Below are 24,100 nucleotides of genomic sequence, written 5' to 3'. Positions count from 1 at the left end.
TAAGGTCCTGGAGTGGCCTAGCCAGTCTCCAGACCTTAATTACATAGAAAATCTGTGGTGGGAGCTGAAGGTTCGAGTTGCTAAACGTCAGCCTCAAATCCATAATGACATGGAGAGGATCTGCAAAGAGGAGTGGGACAAAATCCCTTCTGAGATGTGTGCAAACCTGGTGGCCAATTACATTGAAACATAGAATGTGACGGCAGATAAGAGCCATTCAGCCCATCTAGTCTGCCCAATTTTCTAAATACTTTCATTAGTCCCTTGCCTTATCTTATAGTTAGGATAGCCTTATGCCTATCCCACGCATGCTTAAAGGGAATCTCCAGTGCCAGGAAAACAATCCGTTTTCCTGGCACTGGAGGGTCCCTCTCCCTCCCACCCCCCAATCCCCAGTTGCTGAAGGGGTGAAAACCCCTTCAGTGACTTACCAGGGGCAGCGACAGGTCCCACGTCGCTGCTTCCTCCTCCCCCGCCGCTCCTCCTTCTACTTACGTCGGCCGGTGGGCGAGACTGATCTCGCCCGCCGGCCGAGGAGACCTAATGCGCATGCGCGGCAATGCCGCGCATGCGCATTAGCGCACCCCATAGGAAAGCATTGAAAATGAATTTCAATGCTTCCCTATGGGGAATAGAGCGACGCTGGAGGTCCTCACACAGCGTGAGGACGTCCAGCGACGCTCTAGCACAGAAAACCTGTGCTATGAAGCAGGAAGTCCCTCTAGTGGCTGTCTAATAGACAGCCACTAGGGGAGGGCTTAACCCTGCAAGGTAATTATTGCAGTTTAAAAAAAACTGCAATAATTACACTTGCAGGGTTAAGGGTAGTGGGAGTTGGCACCCAGACCACTCCAATGAGCCGAAGTGGTCTGGGTGCCTGGAGTGTCCCTTTAAACTCCTTTACTGTGTTAACCTCTACCACTTCAGCTGGAAGGCTATTCCATGCATCCACTACCCTCTCAGTAAAGTAATACTTCCTGATATTATTTTTAAACCTTTGCCCCTCTAATTTAAGATTATGTCCTCTTGTTGTGGTAGTTTTTCTTCTTTTAAATATAGTCTCCTCCTTTACTGTGTTGATTCCCTTTTATGTATTTAAATGTTTCTATCCTATCCCCCCTGTCTTGTCTTTCCTCCAAGCTATACATGCTATGATATGCGTTTTTCTGGATGTTTTTTTTTTTGTTATTCTGTCTCTCTCACTGTTAAAATACACATACCATTAAAATTAGACTGAGCATTTCTTTGTCAGTGGGCAAATGTTCAAAATCAGCAGGGGATCAAAACTTTTTTTCCCCTCACTGTAGCATCATGTAACAGACACATTCACAGTACAGGAAAACTTTCCATGATCTGATACAGACATCTGTGTCTGCCAACTACGATATTGGCAATGAGGGGTGTGATAGCGAACACAGCATTCACCAATCGTCATATACACTGCTTGAAGAGAAACGGCCACTTTGGAAGTTATAGTCTGTGCTGTTAATTTGCATTTTATTTAGATATTTTAGTAAAAATAAAACACATCTGTAAGTGTGATGCATGGCATTATGGGAAATATATTCACAGTGGCACAGCTGCAGTATTATGGAAAGATGACCACACCTGGAAGTACAGTGGATGCAAGTGTATGTTTCTTCTTGCTGTACACCTCACCCCAGTATGCGAGGTCTTTTGGAATCATGTAAAACTGAACTGTTGTCCACATAAAGGTTTCTCATTATTATCATGTTATTTATTATTATTATGTCATTATGAAGATATTGTTGCAAATATGGGGAAAGATGGCAGTTCACAAGGTTTATTGGGGCTTTTCACTCTCAGAATGTTTTTACATGACCAATGATAATGTGAATGTACAATCTGGTGTCTACTTTATAATGCTTGGGATGTGTAGAACAGTCTGAAAATGGGCAGAGAAGATGGGTCACTTGGTTCCTCCTGTAACTATTTGGGTAATAAGGCTACTAGCCAGTTCCCAAGTGTGTTTGTTTCTAACATTCCTTTCTATAACATTCATAATCAAATCGCACAATAGTGTCCGAGATGAATTGAAAAATCGCTTTAAAAATGTTCTGAAAATATCCCAGAGGTATTCCATTGAGTGGGCCTATTATAGAAGACCTAAATTCCTTCTCACTGGGTCTAGAACCCCAGCTCCATTGGAGATATATTGATATTCCCCCTCTTCTCCCCCAGGTTCTTCCCTTAAGTGAGATACATATTGTTGATGGGCTGGGTTATGCCCTCAACACAAGCTCAGGAACATATAAACTGATCTTTATGATGAAGTTTCGGTACTGCCTATATACCCCAAAAAACATATTTACTGTACATAGAGACCGAACTTTACATAGCCTGCAATGCAAAGATCAAGAACTGTTGGAGCATCAGATCTCATTTCTGTTTTCTACTCTTCAACAGTGTGGACTCCCAGCCCTGACATTTATTGCAGAATGAGAAATGGCAATGCACCACACTGGCACAAGGTTTGTGACCTGACTCACCACTGCTACCTGGCAAGTAAAGTACAGGAAGTGGTTTATATATAATTATAGGCTTCTGGTAAGAAAGGAAAAAAACGCCACTTACTGCCCAGCCCATAGACCTGATTAATGATATCCTGTGCTGAGCCTGGGACATTTATTCACCTTTGGTTGTAACACCTACTTACAATAATATTTTGGAAGAAAACACATGGCATGATAAAGAAATTATTATTTTTTTTTTTTTTACAATACACCGTCCTTCCCATCTACCTTGCTTTTGCCGCACCACGTGACTTCAGCCATTTCTGCATACAAATATCCCCAATGGTTAATTCAGCTCTTAAATATAGCTTAGTATGTAAAGCCGCTAGTCTGGAAACAATGCACCTATCTCACAAACATGGACACTAGGGTTCACCATGATGGAAGAGCTATGATCATGTTTTTGGTTCATATAGCTGAACATTCTTTTTTTCCTTTTTTAAACTAGTGATCACACACAGACGTTTGTAGCCACAGTCGTGTGTCTGAATGTCTGTCTGTCTGGGACTGGGAAAAAATCCAATTACCATAATTTGTGGCAGAAATAAAAACTACCTCTAAACTGTTGAATACGATGTGTGTACAACTTGGAATCCAAATGACAACATTTTATGCCAAAATAGAGTTAGGAAGACCGTTAAAATTGAGAGTTTTACCAGTGCAGCTAATAATTTTTCTGTTCATTTTTCCAATCACTACTCTTCACCATTTATTGAATAAACCCTAATGTTTTATGCGCCTTACTGTTTCTGAGATAACCTTTTACTCTTGATTGTGTTTTTTTTCTTATTTTTTTTTTTAAGGCTGTCCAGAAGCACAAGCTGACGAAGAGATGGCTAACCAGGATTGTAGATGAAAGAGTGAGTATGCATCGTTGTTTCTTCTCCAATTTATTACTTTAAAGGATTATTCCAACCACCATAACCGCTAAAGCCTGCTGACCCCATTCCTTGGTAAGGGGGAATACCATTTTAAGAATAGTTTACCCTCTTACCTCGGCACTTGCCGGGCTCCGCAGCTTCCTGCTGCCTTAGTGATGTACATCTGGCTTCTGCAGAGCTGCGAAAGCCAGACACCTATACTGTTGTCGTTGTTTGGCTGAGTGTCAGCTGACTGCTCTCAGTCAATAACTGAAATATGTGCATGGAAATATGCATAGAATTGACATTAGCCAACCCGGTATTCTAGATCCAGCATTGGCTGATAACACCCAATGACTCTGCCGCAGATGTGCAGTTTAACCTTCGGCTGCAAAGTGGTTAATCTCTGTATGTGCAACATTTCATAGCAAAACTACACATAGTCCAGGAACCATGACCATTTCAGATCACTGAAATGGTCATGGAGCTTGGAGTAGCTCTCTTAAGATACTCTGTAGACACCATAACCAATTTTGCCGCTTAAATTGGTTAAGCTATTGGGATACTGTCCCTGCAGTCTTATGATGCATTGTTATTTTTCATTATGGCAATAAAGGGCTTTAACCCCTTAAGGACACATGACGTGTCTGACACGTCATGATTCCCTTTTATTCCAGAAGTTTGGTCCTTAAGGGGTTAAAGTGGACCTCATTGTTTGGTTTGCGTGCCTTGTCAGAAAGAGAGTTAGGAATTATGCTTCCTGGACTACAGCACACAATGCATGCTTCCTGTGAGTGAATACTTCCAAGTCCAAATAGAACACAATCTTTCTTTTGACTGGTGTTTCTTGGAGCCTGTACAGGTTCAGAACAAAATTTCAGTGACATTTCCCTCTTGGGACTTGCATTCACTCACTTTTGTGGATAATGCGAAGTGTATTGAGAGCCTGCAAAATAATACACAGCTCTCTGAATGACAGGGCTTGGTGTTGGTGGCTACAGTATCCCTTCAAATGTCTGTAGTCATTTTTTTTTTCTTCTTATATTTTGATACTTGGATTATAGTATAGTATTCAATTTTAATTTAATTTTTTGTTTGTAAATGTATTTTTAGCCCAAATTGTTTGCAGAGTACACACTTCCAGTTTAATTATTTGCTACATTTTGATAGAGTAAGTACATTTTATGTCCGCATGACATAGAGTTGGACACCTTTGGGCACAAAATATATATGCCTCCTTTTTTATTTTCTTCTTTTTTCACCTACGTTGAAAAGATCCACTTTGTAATGCCCTACTTAAAATATACTGATAAGGTTTGAACCTTTCTGCCTGTTATTTATAATTATCCCCATTTTCAGTTGTGTATTATTAAGTAGTCAAATCTTTCATTTGAGCCTTGTGCAAGAATGATTATATTATGTTATGTTTTAAAAAAAAAAAATGGTTTAACTCCAGTGCCACTGTTAATGTGATAATAGTGCCACCTGCTGGCCACTATGCTGCAAATCACTCCAAATTTGTGCTGATGAAGTATGTGTCCTCATAGATTATCATGGTTATACAGGAGTTCATCAGAGCATTGTATATTTTACAACAACACTGAAACAAAGTTTAAATAGCTTATCTATTGTTCTCTTTATTTGGACAATTCACAACTTAGGGAATGTATGGCCTGTTTGTATGCAAAACTAAATTATCTCTCAACAGAACTCCCTATTTAGTATAACAGCCTTTGTAACTGTTTACATTGTATTTGTTTTGTTTTTCTGGTCTGTTTTCTCTCTTCTCTATTGGCACTTGTGACCCAGATATTTCTCTTTTGTCTCATTTCATGTTACCAATCCCTAGATTTCAGTCTTCTTTTCTTGTTTGTCTCTTCACACTACAGGGAGTGTAGAATTATTAGGCAAATGAGTATTTTGACCACATCATCCTCTTTATGCATGTTGTCTTACTCCAAGCTGTATAGGCTCGAAATCCTACTACCAATTAAGCATATTAGGTGATGTGCATCTCTGTAATGAGAAGGGGTGTGGTCTAATGACATCAACACCCTATATCAGCTGTGCATAATTATTAGGCAACTTCCTTTCCTTTGGCAAAATGGGTCAAAAGAAGGACTTGACAGGCTCAGAAAAGTCAAAAATAGTGAGATATCTTGCAGAGGGATGCAGCTCTCTTAAAATTGCAAAGCTTCTGAAGCGTGATCATCGAACAATCAAGCGTTTCATTCAAAATAGTCAACAGGGTCGCAAGAAGCGTGTGGAAAAACCAAGGCGCAAAATAACTGCCCATGAACTGAGAAAAGTCAAGCGTGCAGCTGCCAAGATGCCACATGCCACCAGTTTGGCCATATTTCAGAGCTGCAACATCACTGGAGTGCCCAAAAGCACAAGGTGTGCAATACTCAGAGACATGGCCAAGGTAAGAAAGGCTGAAAGACGACCACCACTGAACAAGACACACAAGCTGAAACGTCAAGACTGGGCCAAGAAATATCTCAAGACTGATTTTTCTAAGGTTTTATGGACTGATGAAATGAGAGTCTTGATGGGCCAGATGGATGGGCCCGTGGCTGGATTGGTAAAGGGCAGAGAGCTCCAGTCCGACTCAGACGCCAGCAAGGTGGAGGTGGAGTACTGGTTTGGGCTGGTATCATCAAAGATGAGCTTGTGGGGCCTTTTCGGGTTGAGGATGGAGTCAAGCTCAACTCCCAGTCCTACTGCCAGTTTCTGGAAGACACCTTCTTCAAGCAGTGGTACAGGAAGAAGTCTGCATTCTTCAAGAAAAACATGATTTTCATGCAGGACAATGCTCCATCACACGCGTCCAAGTACTCCACAGCGTGGCTGGCAAGAAAGGGTATAAAAGAAGAAAATCTAATGACATGGCCTCCTTGTTCACCTGATCTGAACCCCATTGAGAACCTGTGGTCCATCATCAAATGTGAGATTTACAAGGAGGGAAAACAGTACACCTCTCTGAACAGTGTCTGGGAGGCTGTGGTTGCTTCTGCACGCAATGTTGATGGTGAACAGATCAAAACACTGACAGAATCCATGGATGGCAGGCTTTTGAGTGTCCTTGCAAAGAAAGGTGGCTATATTGGTCACTGATTTGTTTTTGTTTTGTTTTTGAATGTCAGAAATGTATATTTGTGAATGTTGAGATGTTATATTGGTTTCACTGGTAAAAATAAATAATTGAAATGGGTATATATTTGTTTTTTGTTAAGTTGCCTAATAATTATGCACAGTAATAGTCACCTGCACACACAGATATCCCCCTAAAATAGCTAAAACTAAAAACTACTTCCAAAAATATTCAGCTTTGATATTAATGAGTTTTTTGGGTTCATTGAGAACATGGTTGTTGTTCAATAATAAAATTAATCCTCAAAAATACAACTTGCCTAATAATTCTGCACTCCCTGTATACCATTGCCCCCTCATACTTTGCTCTCTTAGAATTAGCTATGTGTTGATTGGAGCAATGCTTTGCAGGGCAAATGGAAGATCCCAAACAGCAAACGTTTCCCTATTGGATCAGTAGAGCTTAATTGATGGTTACCAAATGTTCAGATGGTTTGCTGTTTATGCTGCTTGTATTTTCATTGATACTTTCCATTTCCTGTCATGTATGTTTCATACCAAGTAAACAATAAAAACATTTTTTTTGTTTGTGCTAGGAAAATAATCTGAATGATAGGGCTTACGGAAGCCTGAAAGATTTAGAAACGTATGCAGAGAACACACAGAGTTCCCTACTGTACCTTATCTTGGAAACGCTTGGTAGGTAAATGTATCCTCTGTGTAAAGCACAGAGCTGTATTTGTTTAGTTAACTCCTTAATGACCAAATATTACACTTTGCTGTCATCACAGTCTGTTTATGTGTGCTACGGTAATTTAAAACCCACGTCCTGCAACATATCAAGGTGACAGCACCGGACAGAAGATATTTGGTTAAATATCCTAAAGTGATGACATCTGTAACCCCCTTAAAGAGTAACTGTCATTTTCTTAATTTCTTTATTGGAACTCTGTAGAATCCATATGTTGTTCCCTAAGGTTCTCTTTAAGCTGACCCCAACAATTGCCTACCTAGTTTCACTTCCTTCTTCCCCAGACCATGCCCTTTTAAAGATCTATCCCCCTAATCAAAAAAAGCAGAGGAGGGTTGTATAGTCTGTGTACCGAAATACCTAGGGGTTTATTCAGTAAACCGTGAATTGTGCTGCATTGAATTGTAAGGCTAATATTGCTGAAGATTTTTTGACAAACATTTATTTAAACATTAAAAAACCTGGGGGGAATGGGCGGGCGGTACGTGACGTTGGTGCGCACGTAAGTCGCAGGACCGCGTCTCCACGGACCAGGAAGCGGGGCAATGCAGCAAGCGAAGCTATCGAGGCAGTGAGGACGCCGGGTGGAACGGCGCTGAGACTCTGAAAAGCAGCGAGGCACGAGTACGATAAGCGGCTGAGCAGTGGAGCAGCTGCTATAAAGCTACAAAGCTGCTTCAGGTACTTGATAAGCGATTACAAAGCTGCCGAGTTACAAAGCCGGCACACTGAGAGCTCACATGCCATTGATTGCCATGGATTTCCACAAGTATGATGAGCAGCGGACATAAAGCTGTTACAAAGTTATAACGTTATAAAGCTGATACACTGAGGCGTCCATCTGCCACTAATTTCCACGAGCAAACCGCTACAAATCTACTAAGCTGATACAAAGCTACAAAGCTGATACACTGAGGCATTCACCTGCCACTGATTTCCACTCCTATCTGATGATTAAAAGTTAACTCAATGGGATAGTTACTGGGTGCTGCTGACACACGGAGGAAGAGAAGACGCTGAGTGCGATAAGTATACATCTACAGTCTGAAGGTATTTGAGTTTGTAAATAGAAGATTGATTTTGGCAGAGTTTAAGAGGAAAGGAAAATGGTCCCAGAGTGTATAAAATAAATTCTGTGAGTAAAAATATACTTGTCCACCTATTTGCCACTAAATCTCTACTCTACATCTGACAAATAAGAGCTAACTTAAAGGGACAGTCATCTGGTGTTGCAGTGAAGAGGAAAGAAAATTTTGGCGTTAAATGTGACAAAGAAAAGAAAGTATAAAACAATTTTTGTGAGTAAAAATATATTTAACTATTTATTTTCCACTGATCTCTACTCCACATTTGACAAATAAGAGTTAAATTAAAGGGACATTATCTGGTGTATCAGTAAAGAGGAAAGGAGATATTTGCTAAAAGTGACAAAAGAAATATTCAATAGCTAACTTTAGTGGAGTATAAAGTTTAAATTAGAAGCTTTAGCACTTCATATGGCTCCTAAAAAAGAGTCCAAAATATGGAGAAAAAGAAGGCAACAATAGGCACATTTTATTCACCCAAAGTGGCTAGTACAGAACTAGAGAGGCAACGAAAGTCTCTGCCATTAGAAAATGCTCAGCTCTCTGCACATCAAATATCAAATATATCAGAGGATGACCTACCACACCTGTCAAAAAACTCACAGGGATTGACACAACAACTGTTAACTCAAATGTTGGACAATTTTACATAAAAAGATCCAAATGGATATTGAAAATAATTCTAAAGATATCAGATCAGAAATTGCTACTCTCTCAGAGAAATTCACAAACCAGGCAATTATACTACAAAAAGTCCAAGAGGAATACGAACAAATTAAAACATCTAATATACAGCTAGAGAAGAGACTGCAGGACACTGAGATTAAGCTGACTGACTTAGAGGACCGCTCCAGGAGAAACAATGTAAGAGTCAGAGGTATACCGGAATCAATTTTACAAGAAGATTTATATTTGTATTTGAACAGCTTCTTTTCAAAAATACTATCCAGACAGACGTTGGGCCCTGAGACATTTGAAAGATTCCACAGATTGGCAAGACCAAATGGAACCGACAAATCCTACCCAAGAGATGTTATGATTTGTTTCTCCAGTTTTTGGATGAAAAACCAAATAATGCAGAAGATAAGGAACGGGATCCCAGATACGGAAGAGTGGGGACACTTAAAAGTCTATCAGGACTTATCTCAAAAGACAAGACAAGCAAGAAGAACTTTCGCCGAAGAAACGGTCATTCTCAGGAATAAGGAGATTAGATACAAGTGGCTGTTCCCGACGGCAATTATGGTCTTCTTTAGAGATAAATCATATATCTTCAGAGATAACTTGGCACTAAAACAGACGATGACAAGCTGGAAACTTATCCCTTAGTCTCAAATTGATCCTTTTTTTTTTTTTTTTCTCACATACAGAAATGGTAAAATTTATAGAGGGGCATTCACAGATTTAAAGCTAGAATTAATATAAAGACACACAACTTAACTCAGCAGTATGAATTGAACGAAAAAGAGGCTTTATAACACATAGAAATTTAGAAAATAATTTATAAGATTTTTGATATGGGTAGAAAAGGTGTTAAACGGTTTTGGGAATGCTATAAGCGCTACCCACACACGAATATAATGAAAATAATCATAGATTCACATATAGAGCAAGGCATAGGGAAAATGAGCTCAAAGCATAATGTACACTTATTGATACACTATTTAATTTATGTGAATGAAATGAACGAAGTGAGTCTCACAATAATCATAAGCTTATATAAATTTAGTATGAATATTACACAATGGCGGTAGTAAGGGAGGAGAAGGGAGACTATAACCAAGGGCTAGGGAAAGGGAGCATTTGAAGATAAAAATATGAGGATAGACGAGTTGCCCTAGTTAAAATAAAAGTTAGTAGAAGGGGGACCCAGCAGATAGATCGTGTGGTTGGATAAAGGGAAAGAATATCGTTGCGTCTCTAGAAATAGGATTTGAAAGAAAAAGGGAAAAGAAGGGCAGAACAATATGAAGGATAGAGGGAGTCTAATAAAGAATAAAATGCCTACTATCCTGGTCCAGGGTCCTGCGACGGCAGCAGGGTTAAATATGAAGACTGTACACAGAACTTCATATTATGGATTGAATGTGGTAAGAGAAAGTTGGAGTTTCACCAGGAGGTCCAAATATACAGGGCCGACTGGCGAAGGTATGAGTGGATTTGAGTGTTGGATGATATCTGAGGGGAGGCTAGAGGGGATGTGGGTGTGGGGAGAGCTGCGGTAGTATGTCATTAAACATACTATCTATCAACGCAAGGGGCTTAAATTCAGGTCAGAAAAGAGGCTATTTGTATAAATTACTGACTGATAGCAAAACAGATATTGGTTTTGTTCAAGAAACACACTGGTCTAACTCTACGCCTAAACTATGGAACTACAAAAAAATACCCAGTGGTCCATAGATCTAATTTGGCAGGAAAGAATAAGAAAAGAGGGGTGGCAATCTTTTTTTCAGGTAGCTTGAAATATGAGCTGATCTATGAGGAGACTGACCCTGGTGGTAGGTTTCTTATAGTGATAGTTCGAATTAACGATATTTTGTACACTTTAGTAAATGTTTATGCTCCAAACCAATCTCCATACAGATTTTTGGGAAATCTGATGCAAAAGATTGACTGCGTATCGTCTGGCAGCCTAATCATCGGTGGGGATTTTAACTGCACCATAGATAATAAAATAGATAGGAATAGAACCAAGCCCGTTCACACAGACGGCAAGCAAAGAACAGGTTTATCAATGATGCAGACTATTTTGGCAAAAAACTGTTTATATGATGTCTGGAGAATGTCTAACCCAGAAGCGAGAGATTATACGTTTTTTTTCAAATGTTCATCAGACATATACTAGAATCGATTACTTTTTGGTAAAATCTGAAAGTTTGGAGCGAGTTAAGAAGGTGACAATCGGACCTATAACATGGTCCGACCATGCACCTGTAAGTTTAGTCATAAAAAATAATGCGGAATATAAATGTAGAGATAAATGGAGACTAAATGAAAATCTACTAAAACCAGAAACCAATGTAGAAGAACTGCGCACTCAGACTAGAGAATTTTTTGAAACCAACGATACAGGGGATGTCTCCAACGCCATGCTATGGTGTACTTTTAAATCATATATGAGAGGATGCCTTATAAAAATGGGCGCCATTATAAAAAAAAAGAAAGGAAAAGAGCTTAATGAGCTTTATATTGAGCTGGCAAAACAAGAACGCTTACATAAACTCACCACAGAATATAGAATTTTGGAGGATATTAAAGAGATCAGGGGAAAAATATTAGTAAGAACTCAAGAAAAGATTAACAAAGCTATGTTAACTTTAAAACAGAGATGGTATTATGGAAATAATAAAATAGGGAAAAGTCTTTCAAATAAATTAAAAAATAAAAATAAACTTCAATCTATAAACTATATAACAGTTGGAAGTAAAAAATGCTTTCTCCAACTCATATAGCTAAAGCATTTGAAGACTATTATAAAAGCCTATATAATATAAAATTTAATGAGCCATCTGAGGGCGAAACAAAACAGTTTCTGGATAAATTGAGCTTACCAAAAATATCTATGGAGAAATTAAGTCAATTAAATGCCCCATTTTCCATTCAGGAGATTAGTAATACCATCAAAGCACTAACACCAGGCAAAGCACCAGGCCCAGATGGCTTCTCTTCAATTTTTTATAAAAAATTAAGTGATATAATTTCTCCATATATATTAAGAACATTTGAAGATTTTGCTAATCATAAAGCCATTCCAACGGAACTACTCCAGGCCTCTATAATACCAATTCCTAAGATAGATAAGGACCCTACGTACACTTCGAACTATAGACCAATTTCTCTTATCAATTTGGATATTAAAGTCTACTCTAGAATTTTGGCCGATAGACTTAAACAAATCATACCCAATATTGTACACCCAGATCAGTGCGGGTTTGTAGAGGGTAGGGGCACATCTGATAACATTAGGAAATTACTGAATGTCTTATATCATGCGGACCAAAGTCTGTCTCCCTTTGCTCTGGTCACCCTCGATGCCGAGAAGGCCTTCGATCGGGTTAACTGGAAGTATTTGGAAGAAGTACTGAGGGCCTTCGGCATCGAGGGTTTCTTTAAGGAGTGCACAATGGCGCTATATAAAGAACCTCAGGCCAAAGTATCAGGATACATGTTTCAATCAAACTGGTTCCCTATTAGAAATGGGACGCGACAGGGATGCCCTTTGGCACCCCTGTTATATATCCTTTCTATAGAACCGTTGGCAGCCGCGATTAGACAGAACGATGACATCAGCGGGTTAAAAGTGAATAAGATGGAGAACAAAATTGCACTATATGCAGATGATGTTCTATTGACCCTTGCAGATCCTACTAGATCTATCCCAGCCGTATTTCGGCTTATTAACGTGTTTGGTAAACACTCAGGCTATAAAATAAATATAAAGAAAACACAAATCCTGATAAAAGGCCTAAGTGGACCAGGGGTTGACAAACTCAAAAAAGATTTTAAATGTGATTGGGAAGTAAAGAACATAAAATATTTAGGGGTAAAACTATCCCTAGACTATAGAGAAACTGGAGAACTTAACTATACAGACATTGCCATCCAATTTAGGAACATCCTAAAAAATTGGAAGGGACTGGAACTTTCGTGGCTGGGAAGGATTGAAGCAGTAAACTTCTATCTCCTTCCCAAGTTGACATTTTTGTTTAGTAACCTCCCGTTGAGGGTGTCATGCCAGACGATACGCGGTCTTCAAAGGCAATTATCAAATTATATTTGGCAAGATAGGAGACCTAGAGTCTCATTGGAAATACTACAGAGAGACTGGAAAGAAGGGGGGATTCGCTTCCCCGATATACAGAAATTATATATGAACAATATGGTAGCACACCTAATTAAGTGCGATAATTTTACAATGTCTAGACCAAATTGGTTAGACATTGAAAAAACAGATCTCGGTGACATTGAACCTCTATTCCTCTGGTGGTGCGACAGTGAATTTTAAAAAAATATTAGATCTAGTAATCCGATGAACAATACAATGATCTACATCGTTAAGCACTTGAAAAAGAAATATGGAACAAAACGCATATCATTAAATGCCCCATTAATAAGCCTAAAACTTTATATAAAGGACATGAATATCCATGAATGGGAATAGTGTGGAATAGCAAGAATAGCGGAACTTTTAAATAATAATAATAAAATGTTGCCATTTCCAATATTACAGTCTAAATATAACCTCCCTCCGAAGGAAATATTTAACTATTTAAGAATAAAATCCTTTATTATGGGAAAAGTCCTTTCGGAAACTTCTCCAATTGACCAGTTTGTAGAATTCCATTATAAAAAAAAATAGCTTCCAGATTTAATCAATTCCTAAGAAGCCAAAGGCAAATAGATAAAGCGCCAGCAATGAATAAATGGGAGCAAGAACTTCATTTTTCATCCTCGGTCGAGGACTGGCTGTTGGGTTTACAAGCAGTAAAAAGATATATACATGGGGTGAATATACAGGAAGTGTACTTCAAACTAGTATACCGTTGGTACTTGGTGCCTACTCGCCTTCATAGATTTCAACCCACACTCCTACCAGATTGTTGGAGATGTGGTAGGGAGTTAGGTTCATTCTCCCACATCTGGTGGGATTGTGAGGAGTTGAAACCTATGAAATTAATCCTGGCGGAAGTGGTAGACTTTATGTTTGAGGTCCGGACCGTGATCACGCCTCAAATGTTTTTGTTTCACCTAGATTTGCCAAAAAGCAATACAAAACTAAAAATTCTTATGATTCACATTTGTATGGCTAGAAATTGGAGAAATAAGGTCCGTTAAACTGGCATGATATATGTATACAGATAGATTACCAACGCAGCATGGAAGCTGGGACAGCCCTAAACAAGATATCTAGAGAAAAATATAATGAAGTCTGGGTCCCTTGGGTTAGATATATCAATCAGAAAACTCAAACCCCCCGCACCCCCCTTATAGATAGCTACCCGTAGGCAGTAGGGAAAATGGGTTGCATGGATAAGATGGAATGTATGTATGGTATGGTATGAGTGCATGACTGTAGATACAGCAGAAACAGGTATATGTTTATTGTTTATTTGAAGCACGGTCCGGCTGTCATTTGTATTTTATTGTAATATAGCTTTTTGTACTGTACTGTGTTTAAAATTATAGCCGAAAGCCGTATCTGTACTTGAATGAACTTTTAAAAAAACGTAAATAAAGATTTATACATTTAAAAAAAAAAAAAAAAAAAACACTTAAAAACCTGATAAAAGACAAGCATGGTAAGAGCCATCCAAAAACGCTTTTTAAGTAGTAGTTAAAGAACAAGGTAAATTATCACACATTAAAGTGTTTTGTATTCACGGGGGTTCAGAGAAAGACAAATGCATGTAGAACTGTATAACCCCCCCCTTACCCCCACCCCCATCTCAGCTGCTACATAACATGATGTTTTAACGTTGGAAAGGAGTACATCGTTATTTTATTGTAGAGTAGAAATGTAGTTTCAGAAATTGAAATGAAAAACTAAAACTTTTTGAAGCTTCTCGAGCAATTGTTCATGCAAAGTCATGAACTGAAAAGAAGACGAGAGAAGGGATAAGAGACGACTGAGGGAAGAGTACGGGGTAAGAAAAATAAGATAATGATGGGAGAGGCCTAGCGTTTGACCTCGTGCTGGCTCAGATGTTAAAGGGACATGCATCAGTTGACTTTATTTATTTATTTATTTATTTATTTATTTTATAAACCAGTAAGCAAATCCTTCTAAAAAAAGTTGTTATGGAGCACGTGAAATCTAGCCAAGGCCTTCAAATTGCATAATAATTATTGTATCTATGATACAATGAGACAATTCCTCCAGGTATCCTATGTGCTCCTGGCGCAACTGTCCTCTTGCACAGGGCAGCATATGGTGCATGCTTGACCAGGGATTTCTTGTAAGTGTAAATCAGAAGTCGCTTCCAACAAATCTTTATTAGATTAGTGATTTATCATTCTGGGAAACAAGAGCCTAGCAGCGCCATTGTGAAAGAAAATACAATAATCTGCACAATACTAAACATATGAGGTCAAGTCATGTGTAGAAGGTTGCGTCCTTTCCAAGTTGCTGGGGATGCAAAACAGGAACTTTATGAGATAATTAATGAATTATTATACGAAGAAAATGAAAAGAATTAACCTAGGGCCAAAATTTAGATATCACAAGGTAGAGGGCACAAAAAAAGGGGGGTAACCCCTAAGTGGTGAATATCATAGAGAATAAAAAAAAAAAAATGCCATTCTACCTGTGTATGATTTACTGAGAAGATTGTAGGCTTAAAAAGTAACTTTTAATAAATAAATCTAAAATAAAAATATAGAAAAAAGAAAAATTAATATGAACAGCAGGAGTGAGTGGAGACTATACTGCGAGTAAAACTCTGTGACTACTTATACAAGCTGTAAAAGTGTATACATAATAACACATGCTGAAGCAATACTGTTTTGCTACAATATAACATCAATGTATTCCCAAGTAATAGAAGTGATACTTTATTATATATCACTAATAGCTGTAACGAGGGGGGACACCAATAATGTGTCAGTATGTGTCCAGAGCTCCTGACGTGCACGTTTCGCCAGTGAAGCTCATCAGAGGGGACTCACCACTGCTACCTGGCAAGTAAAGTACAGGAACTGGCGAAACGTGCACGTCAGGGGCTCTGGACACATACTGACACATTATTGGTGTCGGCACCTAACTCTAAATTACCGACATAAAGTTCATTCATGTCCAGTATCTCAGGAGAGCATATTGGAGACTCTTAACACTAATTTTGTGTACTCTGTACATACTTTATTTCTCTTTCTTTTTCCTTTATTATGTTTATGGGGGGAGATTGATAAGACCAGGCATTTTATTAAGGGGTGCCCTCAAAGGCACCAGACTCAGGAATTTTTATTCTATACGCCTTCCTCTGTCACTGTCTGTATATTTTCTACTACCTAGGCAACCTGTTCAAAAACTGTTTGTAAACCCTCTCTTTATACTTTGACCTATTATTTAGATGCAGCTAGCACTTAGGCAACTTGTGTAACTTTTAACCAGTTAACTGCTGCCTGTCAGCAGTCCCTCACAGCTGAGTTACTATTTTGTGCTCCGCTATGGTCAAGCATAAGATAACATCATTCAGTGCAGGCAGCCGTTGTTACACTAGAATATACTGCTAGGTATCTTGCAGAAAAAACTGAGCCAGGTCAGCAACCCCTTATTTTACACTTTACTGCTTGACAGCAACCTTTAATTTATTATCAATGTGCTGCTATGATCTAGGCAGCTTTTGTGATATTTAACTGGCTAATCGCCGTCTGTCAGAAATCTGTCTTAGCTGAACCATTATCTTTGATCTTTCTGAGGTTAAGCACCATAGAACATTATCAATTATTGTATGTGGAGTTAACCCATGTCGTTAGTTGTACTATCATGTAGGGATTTACTTATCCATAAATCTTTTAACTATTGACAGCACTGGTTTAGCAGTCGTCTTATCTACCCCCTCTTGTTACAGCTATTAGTGATATACAATTAATGAATTACATTGACCTTGAGACTGTAACAAACCGCATCTTTCTGACCAAACTGTAAACTCCAACTCACAAACCTGTATACTCATGGGTGTCTCTGTGGCCGTAAAGGAGGTTGGTACTGGCAAGAAATCTAGTGCACTAAGGCATCCAGAAGGTAAACTATAAATTACTCTTCTTGACGCATAGCCTTTGGGGGAGTGTTGTGTGTCAAAGCTTGAACCACTTGGGAACGGAGATGTGGGGAATATCCATTGTCCCAATAAAGTGAGTAACATCTGCAGGCCGATTGAGTGCCCATGGTTGTCTCTGTGGACTGCAAGGCTATATGAAAAGCCTCATTCATATTGGTTATTCCAATCCCTTGGAGCAGAGAGGATTTTAAAAACATAATTTTTTTGTTTGTTTATTTTTCAATTTCTCACTAAACCCTGATGCCAATGGTTTGTAATAGCAGCTATGTTTACAATCACATGACATTTTAGGCTATTAGGAAGAATTCCACAGTAGCTTTTTTTTATTGTTTTATGTATCAGTAATAATTACTGTAATGACCCCGTCTTCCTATTTCTGGATTTATAGATTCTACAAGTTCACTGTGCATTTTTTCTTTTTGTCGCACAGATGTAAGAGATGTCCATTCTGATCATGCAGCTAGCCACATTGGCAAGGCGCATGGCATCATCACCTGCTTGAGAGCGGTTCCTTATCACAGCAGCAGGCGGCAGGTCTTCCTTCCTGTTGACATATGCATGCTGGTGAGTAAAAAATAAATAAGTGAACAATAAAATCCTAATTGACTTGATTCTAAAAGTTTCCTGTCCTTTCTAGAAAATAATTAACACCAACAGATTTTTGACTATAGTTGAGATGAAACTGGTTCCGCTTTTGTTCAACTTAATTGTCTGAAACATAAAGTAGCACATTGGACAAGTTGTTACCACGGTAACATGTTTGGATATAGTGGTTTTGGAAAGCTTAGAATGACCGCTTTAGGAAATGGCTGAGACTGTTCTTTTAAAAAAAAAAAAAAAAATGTTATTTCTTTTTTTTAGAAATGTATCTAAAAAAACAATCTCTAATAATAATAACTCACATTCAATGGGCACTATTAGTAGAGGCACTACGTGAAAGGTAAAATCAAGCTGGACAGTGTGACCAAGATAAAAGCCGAAACCTTGTGAATGGCACAAATTTGTTAGTCAACAGCTTAAAGACACATGGAGTCTTTAACCAGTTAAAGAAAAATTTTACTTGTGTACTTTCCCAAATCCCTATGCACATTTAAATAACTGGAGATTTTTCAGGAAGTCCTTCGTTAACAATTCACCTTGCTGCTTTCAGCTAATAGGTAAAATCTCTAATGACGCATAGAGGGGTATTTTTCTAAACCTCTACACCCTTTTATTAACCCTTAATAGAGAACACATGGAGTGGAAGGCAGGGTATAGAAAACCTATTGAGGTACCCAAAGCCAGAGTTCATCAGAGTCTAGATGGCAAAGCCGAAACCACACTCATTATTAAATGGACACTATAGTCACCAAAACAAGTTTAGCTTTATGAAGCAGTTTTTTGTGTGTTCATGCCTTTGAAGTTTCACTGCTCAATTCTCTGCCATTTAGGAGTTAAATCACTTTTGTTTCTCTTTATACAGCCCTAGCCACACCTCCCCTGCTTGTGACAGACACAGCCTGCATGAAAAAAAAATGCTTCAATTTTCAATCAGATGAACAATCCATTTTCCTGGCAATGCATGTCCCCTATCCCTCCCACCTCCCATCTCCGGTTGCTGAAGGGGTCAAAACCAGAGGCAGCGACGATGTCCCTCGCCGCTGCTTCTGTGTGCGCCCACGCTCCTCTCCTTCATCACGTCAGCCGGCGGGGGAGACTGATCACGCCCGCCGGCGGGGGAGATCTAATGCGCATGAACAACAATGCCGCGCACGCGCATTAAGCCTCCCCATAGGAAAGCATTGAAAATGCTTTTCAATGTTTTTCTATGGGGATTTTAGCAACGCTGGAGGTCCTCACATAGCGTGAGGACGTCCAGCGATGCTATAGCAAAGAAAATATGTGCTATAATCCCGGAAGTGCCCTCTAGTGGCTGTCTAGTAGACAGCCACTAGAGGAGGAGTTAACCCTGCAAGGTAATTATTGCAGTTTTATAAAAACTGCAATAATTACACCTGCAGGGTTAAGGGTAGTGTGAGTTGACACCCAGACCACTCCAATGGGCAGAAGTGGTCTGGGTGCCTGGAGTGTCCTCTATAAATGTAACTTTAATCACACACAGGAGGCTCCTGCAAGGTCTAGCAAGTTATTAACAGTGCTGGACATAATAAATTCTAAATTAAACAGAATGTGCAATACATTAAGTATAAACATTGGATCCCACTTTACAGAAAATGTTGAGGAAGGTTGTGCAAGTCACATGCAGGGAGGTGTGACTAGGACTGCATAAACACAGTGATTTAACTCCTAAATGGCAGAGAATTGACCAGTGAGACTGCAGGGGCATGCTCTATACTCCAAAACTGCTTCATGAAGTTAAAGTTGTTTTGGTGACTATAGTGTTCCTCTTAATATTTTGGAAGTCTTGTTGGGAGGCTCTTCTCGTTTGTGCTGAAGGGTAGCTGTATATCTACTCCCATAATGTACCAATATGTAGCATAGATCACAACGTCCCATAAAGTCACTTGGAAAGACAGGCAAATGTACATAGTTAGAAGTAGTAGTCCATAGGCATGACGATGTGGTGCAACTTGGAGAAGGTTTGTTGGATCATAGATCAAAATATAAATGTTTCAGCATCAAGCCTTAATCATGATTAAGGCTTGACGCCGAAACATTATATTAAAAGAGACACTATAGCTTCCTCCTCCCTGGCATAGTGTTAGGACCTCCAGCGTCAGGTGACTAAAAGTCTAATAGACAGCCACTAGAGGTGGAGTAAACCCGGAAATGTAATTATTGAAGTTTTTTTAAAAACTGCAATAATTACCTTTCCAGGGTTACGGAATCTGGAACATTGCAATGATCTGCAGTGGTCTGGGTGCATTTAGTGTCCATATAGGGTGCATATTTTTAGCCTTGAAAAACTTTTAGTTCCGCAATTTGCCAACAATTGGACAGCCAGGAATTTGGCAACTGTATGGTTATTGTTGGTTTATTAAAAAACGCACCAGTGAATCACAGACATTAGTTTTTTTCCCTATCAATTTGTCTGCCTAAACAGCTGTGAGTATTTTGATAAAACACCAAGGTTTATTGTCTAAACAATATATAGCGGTAATCTGCAATTCAGATTACAAAAAAAAAAACAGGATAAAATAATAAAATGTTCCCAGAATAAACACTTAATTGTTCCGTCCTCTCGGAGGACTCCTGTGAGTGTTTTCCAATGATCATCACAATTTGCTTCAATTAGTTCCCCATAGGCATAGTGCAAGCCTTGTAGCGGACTCACACAGTGCTCTATGATACGCTGATAATCACACTGCAGAGTGCTGCCTGGATACTGCGATGGCTTGGGAATAATCTTGCTCTTCCTGCAAAACATAGTTTCGCTACTTTCCGATCAACCACATTGTACAGTCTGGATTACATTATTTGTTTTTGCATATTGGGGAAGGCTGATATTAATTAAATATAAGGCGAGGTAGAGTTAACCCTGCAATGTTCTCAGAAACTACAGTGTTTTACATTGCAGGGTTAAACAGACAGGGGCACTGCACCCAGACCACTTCAATAAGATGGTGAGGTATGGGTGCCGATAGTGTTCTTTAATATTAGCTGTGACCGCTCTCACCACTAGGACCGCCATGGCATCCCCACCGGACCACCAGGGATTGTCTTGCACTGTCCCAGGCAAAGGTAAGCATGGAGGGGGATATGAAAAAAATCATATATTTATTAATTTGCCCTCCAACCCCCACAGAGACACACTAACTCCCCCCCATACACACAAACTGTGCCTCATACACACACTGGCTCCCCACACACTGCCCCCTTACACACACACACGCTGTATCCCTTAAACACTTGCCCAGCCACACACACTGTACCCCTCACGCACAAAATGCCCCACATACACACATACTACATCCTTCACAAACACAATGCACCCCCGTACACTCACTGCAACCCTCACACACACACTGCACCCCTCACACACACACATTGCACTCCTCACACACACTACTGCAACTATCCCCTACTAGAGACCCTATCCCAACAGATCCCAAGTAAGTTGTCAAACTGTTCTTAAACAGTTTGACTACTTACTCTGGTAGGGCACTACTGGCACCATAACCACTACAAAGTGCTCTAGTGGTTATTGTGCCTTGATTATTTCTTTAAATAATCTACCAGTGCCCCTCCCAAGATTAGGTTCTGGATCTGCACTTGAACAGCAAGCATTTCTGCCGAACAGGGGCCCAGTATATGCCGCTGCGCTATACATATATACAACCTAGAACATTTTTTGACTTGGGGTGCCTTGGAAAAATATTGAAATATTAAGGACGCCTTGAAACTAAAAAGTTTGGAAACCACTGGTCTTACCATTGATTTATAGAAAGATGACATTATATTTTCATTCCAAGAATTAATGCCCCTTTTTATACGTTACTGGCTTTACCTTACTGGCTTTACATTGTTGCATAATTTGTTGTCTACAACAATTCCCAACTTTGGGAACTTTGCAGAATTTGCAAAGACACTTGACTGCGACATAACCTCTGGAGGTTGATGGGGGGGGGAGGGGCTAACGTCACTGCTGAACTCTCTCGCATCCTCCATAGATAAAGCCACTTCCCTGCAGCCATCACTGATGACAGCTGAGGGGATTGACACGTCTATACGGCAGTAGCTCGACCCAGAATCTAGACGTGTTAGGTGTAGGAAATCTATAGAGTCAAAGTATTCCATATCTCTTGACTGAGTTAGAATTTCAGTGAAATTCCAACACGGTCAATATGAGTATTTCATCAAGATTTTATCTCATTCTTCTAATCATTTTTCAGGGGAGTGTGACAGTGCTGCTTGAAAGAGACACTCTAACTACTATAACAAATCCAGCCCAGCACTCAGTCTGTGCAGCATACTCAGACATGCTGTCCAAATACTTGTATGGAGAAAGAGGAAGTGAAACTCCTCACTATTATGTCAGACGCTAAGGGGGAGGGTTTGAGGTTTCTAAGAATTCCAAAAGCCCACATGGACTACACAGATCGCTTAGCAGAGCCATTACATGTCCACATCAATAAACTGTAGTGAGTCCCATTTAATGTCCTTTTTAGAGACAGGTAACTTGCATCTTCAGCTGCCACAAGACATACCTAAAATAAATTACCTAAAAATGGCTGATGATAATGAGAGTCATAGTCCACAGCTTGGCATATTCCTTGTAGTCTGCTGTTTTCTATGGATTTATTACTTTCTCTAATCATTACAGGACTAAGATGTTTGTTTTTGGTCTTTTAACCCAGCATGGCGCATCTCAAGAGGATTTCATTCGCTGTAGCCAGGAGAAAAATGTCAAAGATGTCATTTTTGATGTTGCCAGTCAAGCGCATGTTCACCTGGAGCATGTAAGTTATTACTTACTGTTGTAGTTAATATGAAGACGTGCTGCTTTACTTGTCATTTGTCCTTGATGAGTATTTGCAACCTTTCTGTTCATTTTAACCTGGTCTAACAGTTTTTTTTCTTTTCATAGCTTATTAAATTGCTTGCTTGCATAGAAGGAAGTGTTACTTTTTGTTAATCTAATTTTTTTTTTATTTTTTTTTAAAGATGCTTTAAAAAATAAATATTATAATAATAATAAACAAAACACAAAAATGTACATCATTTTAACTTCAACTGCTTATGTTGGCAATATGGCTACGAGCAATATTTTTGAAATTTAACGGATTAGATATCACGGGGTTCCCTGAGACTGGAAAGGCTATCCGCTGTGGCAGTACACATGTATGCGAGCTCCGCCACCTCTCCCCTCCTCCTTCACTCGTCCCCCGAGTGTATGCACCTCATTATTGACTTTCCACACTTCAGTTACCAAAATGAGTTTCAGCTCCTTCAGGAGCGTTTTAATATCTCCTTTGTTGGAGAGTCTTTCATCCTTCTTATTGTAGGATTGTAGAGGCCTGCTGTTGGAAAGACATCGGGAGCATTCATCTTGCATTCCTCCGAGGCTCTGCTGCCATCTTAAGTCCATGGTCTCAGTAGGCCGCGGGCCAGACAATCCCCGATTATCATGAGAAGTCTGCCTTTTAAAAAAAAAAAAAAAAATAATAATTTAAAGAACTTCCCCATAGTTGTATCAGTCAGGAAGCGTACCTGGGGCAGATATTAACCCAGGAATTCGAGCCCAAAATCTGTATTTTACAGGCTGCGGAAGTCCAGTGTGCCTTTTTATTATTCCTCCTGTTCCTTTGTTAGGTTGCGGACCTATTTCTTGCTGAGGCATATATTAAAATTATTTTTTAGATTTCTGCTCTATTCACTCAATAGTGCTTCCGGACCTAATTATACCTGAGGGATTGCTTCGGGATCTAATTATAAAATAAAACAATTTTTATAATTATTATTTTAAATAAAACTTGCCTTATAATTAAAACCCAGAGCATGTTAATTTTAGTGTTTGACTTCCAGTTACACAGGATTCTAAATTTTCCAAATTGTAAAGAAAGACCGGTTTTATTTACGGGACGAGATGACGTTTTGTTTGGTTATACACACATGCTGGAGATCCATTTGGAACTTAATTTAGATGCTGGCGATCAACTATAAACTGATATCCAAGTTTTAAAATTATCCTGTCTTCTGCTTTGAAACTTTAGTTAAATCCGTTCCAAACGCCTTATATACATGATGTATTGCAGAGATACATGATGTGTTCAGTGTATATTTTTGAGCTGTACTCTCTTCTGTTCTATTGCCACAATGTTCTGTGCTTTGTGTAACACCCAACTGTAGTCCGCCCCTCGTGCCTCCCAGTCTCATGTTAGATATGCCCCGCTTCAGGATGCTTTACTCACACAAAGTAAATCTTCTGTGTGTTGCCAACCCACTGGCCTCGTTGCCGCATGTCCGTGCTATTTGTGCAGAACACAAGGACTGCTGCCTGTGGGAAGTCTTTTCGGTTCTTCTTTCTCTATCAATTCTTAGTCCCTTGTTAGTTAAT

General features: G+C 39.3%; 1 protein-coding gene across 1 annotated transcript in view; it reads left to right on the top strand.

Annotated features, from left to right (window-relative positions):
- NDUFAF6 (NADH:ubiquinone oxidoreductase complex assembly factor 6) overlaps positions 1–24,100 on the top strand; it is a 41,736-nt gene that overhangs the window by 4,923 nt on the left and 12,713 nt on the right. Inside the window, exons 4-7 of the mRNA XM_063450316.1 lie at positions 3,338–3,394; positions 7,084–7,186; positions 17,534–17,667; positions 22,401–22,502. Coding sequence (XP_063306386.1) covers positions 3,338–3,394; positions 7,084–7,186; positions 17,534–17,667; positions 22,401–22,502 — 396 coding nt within the window. The remainder of the gene's footprint in view (positions 1–3,337; positions 3,395–7,083; positions 7,187–17,533; positions 17,668–22,400; positions 22,503–24,100) is intronic.

The sequence above is a fragment of the Pelobates fuscus genome, chromosome 4, assembly GCF_036172605.1.
Source record: "Pelobates fuscus isolate aPelFus1 chromosome 4, aPelFus1.pri, whole genome shotgun sequence".
NCBI lineage: Eukaryota > Metazoa > Chordata > Amphibia > Anura > Pelobatidae > Pelobates > Pelobates fuscus.
The sequence above is the reverse complement of the archived record's forward strand: the minus strand, read 5'-3'. Positions and strand labels throughout refer to the sequence as shown.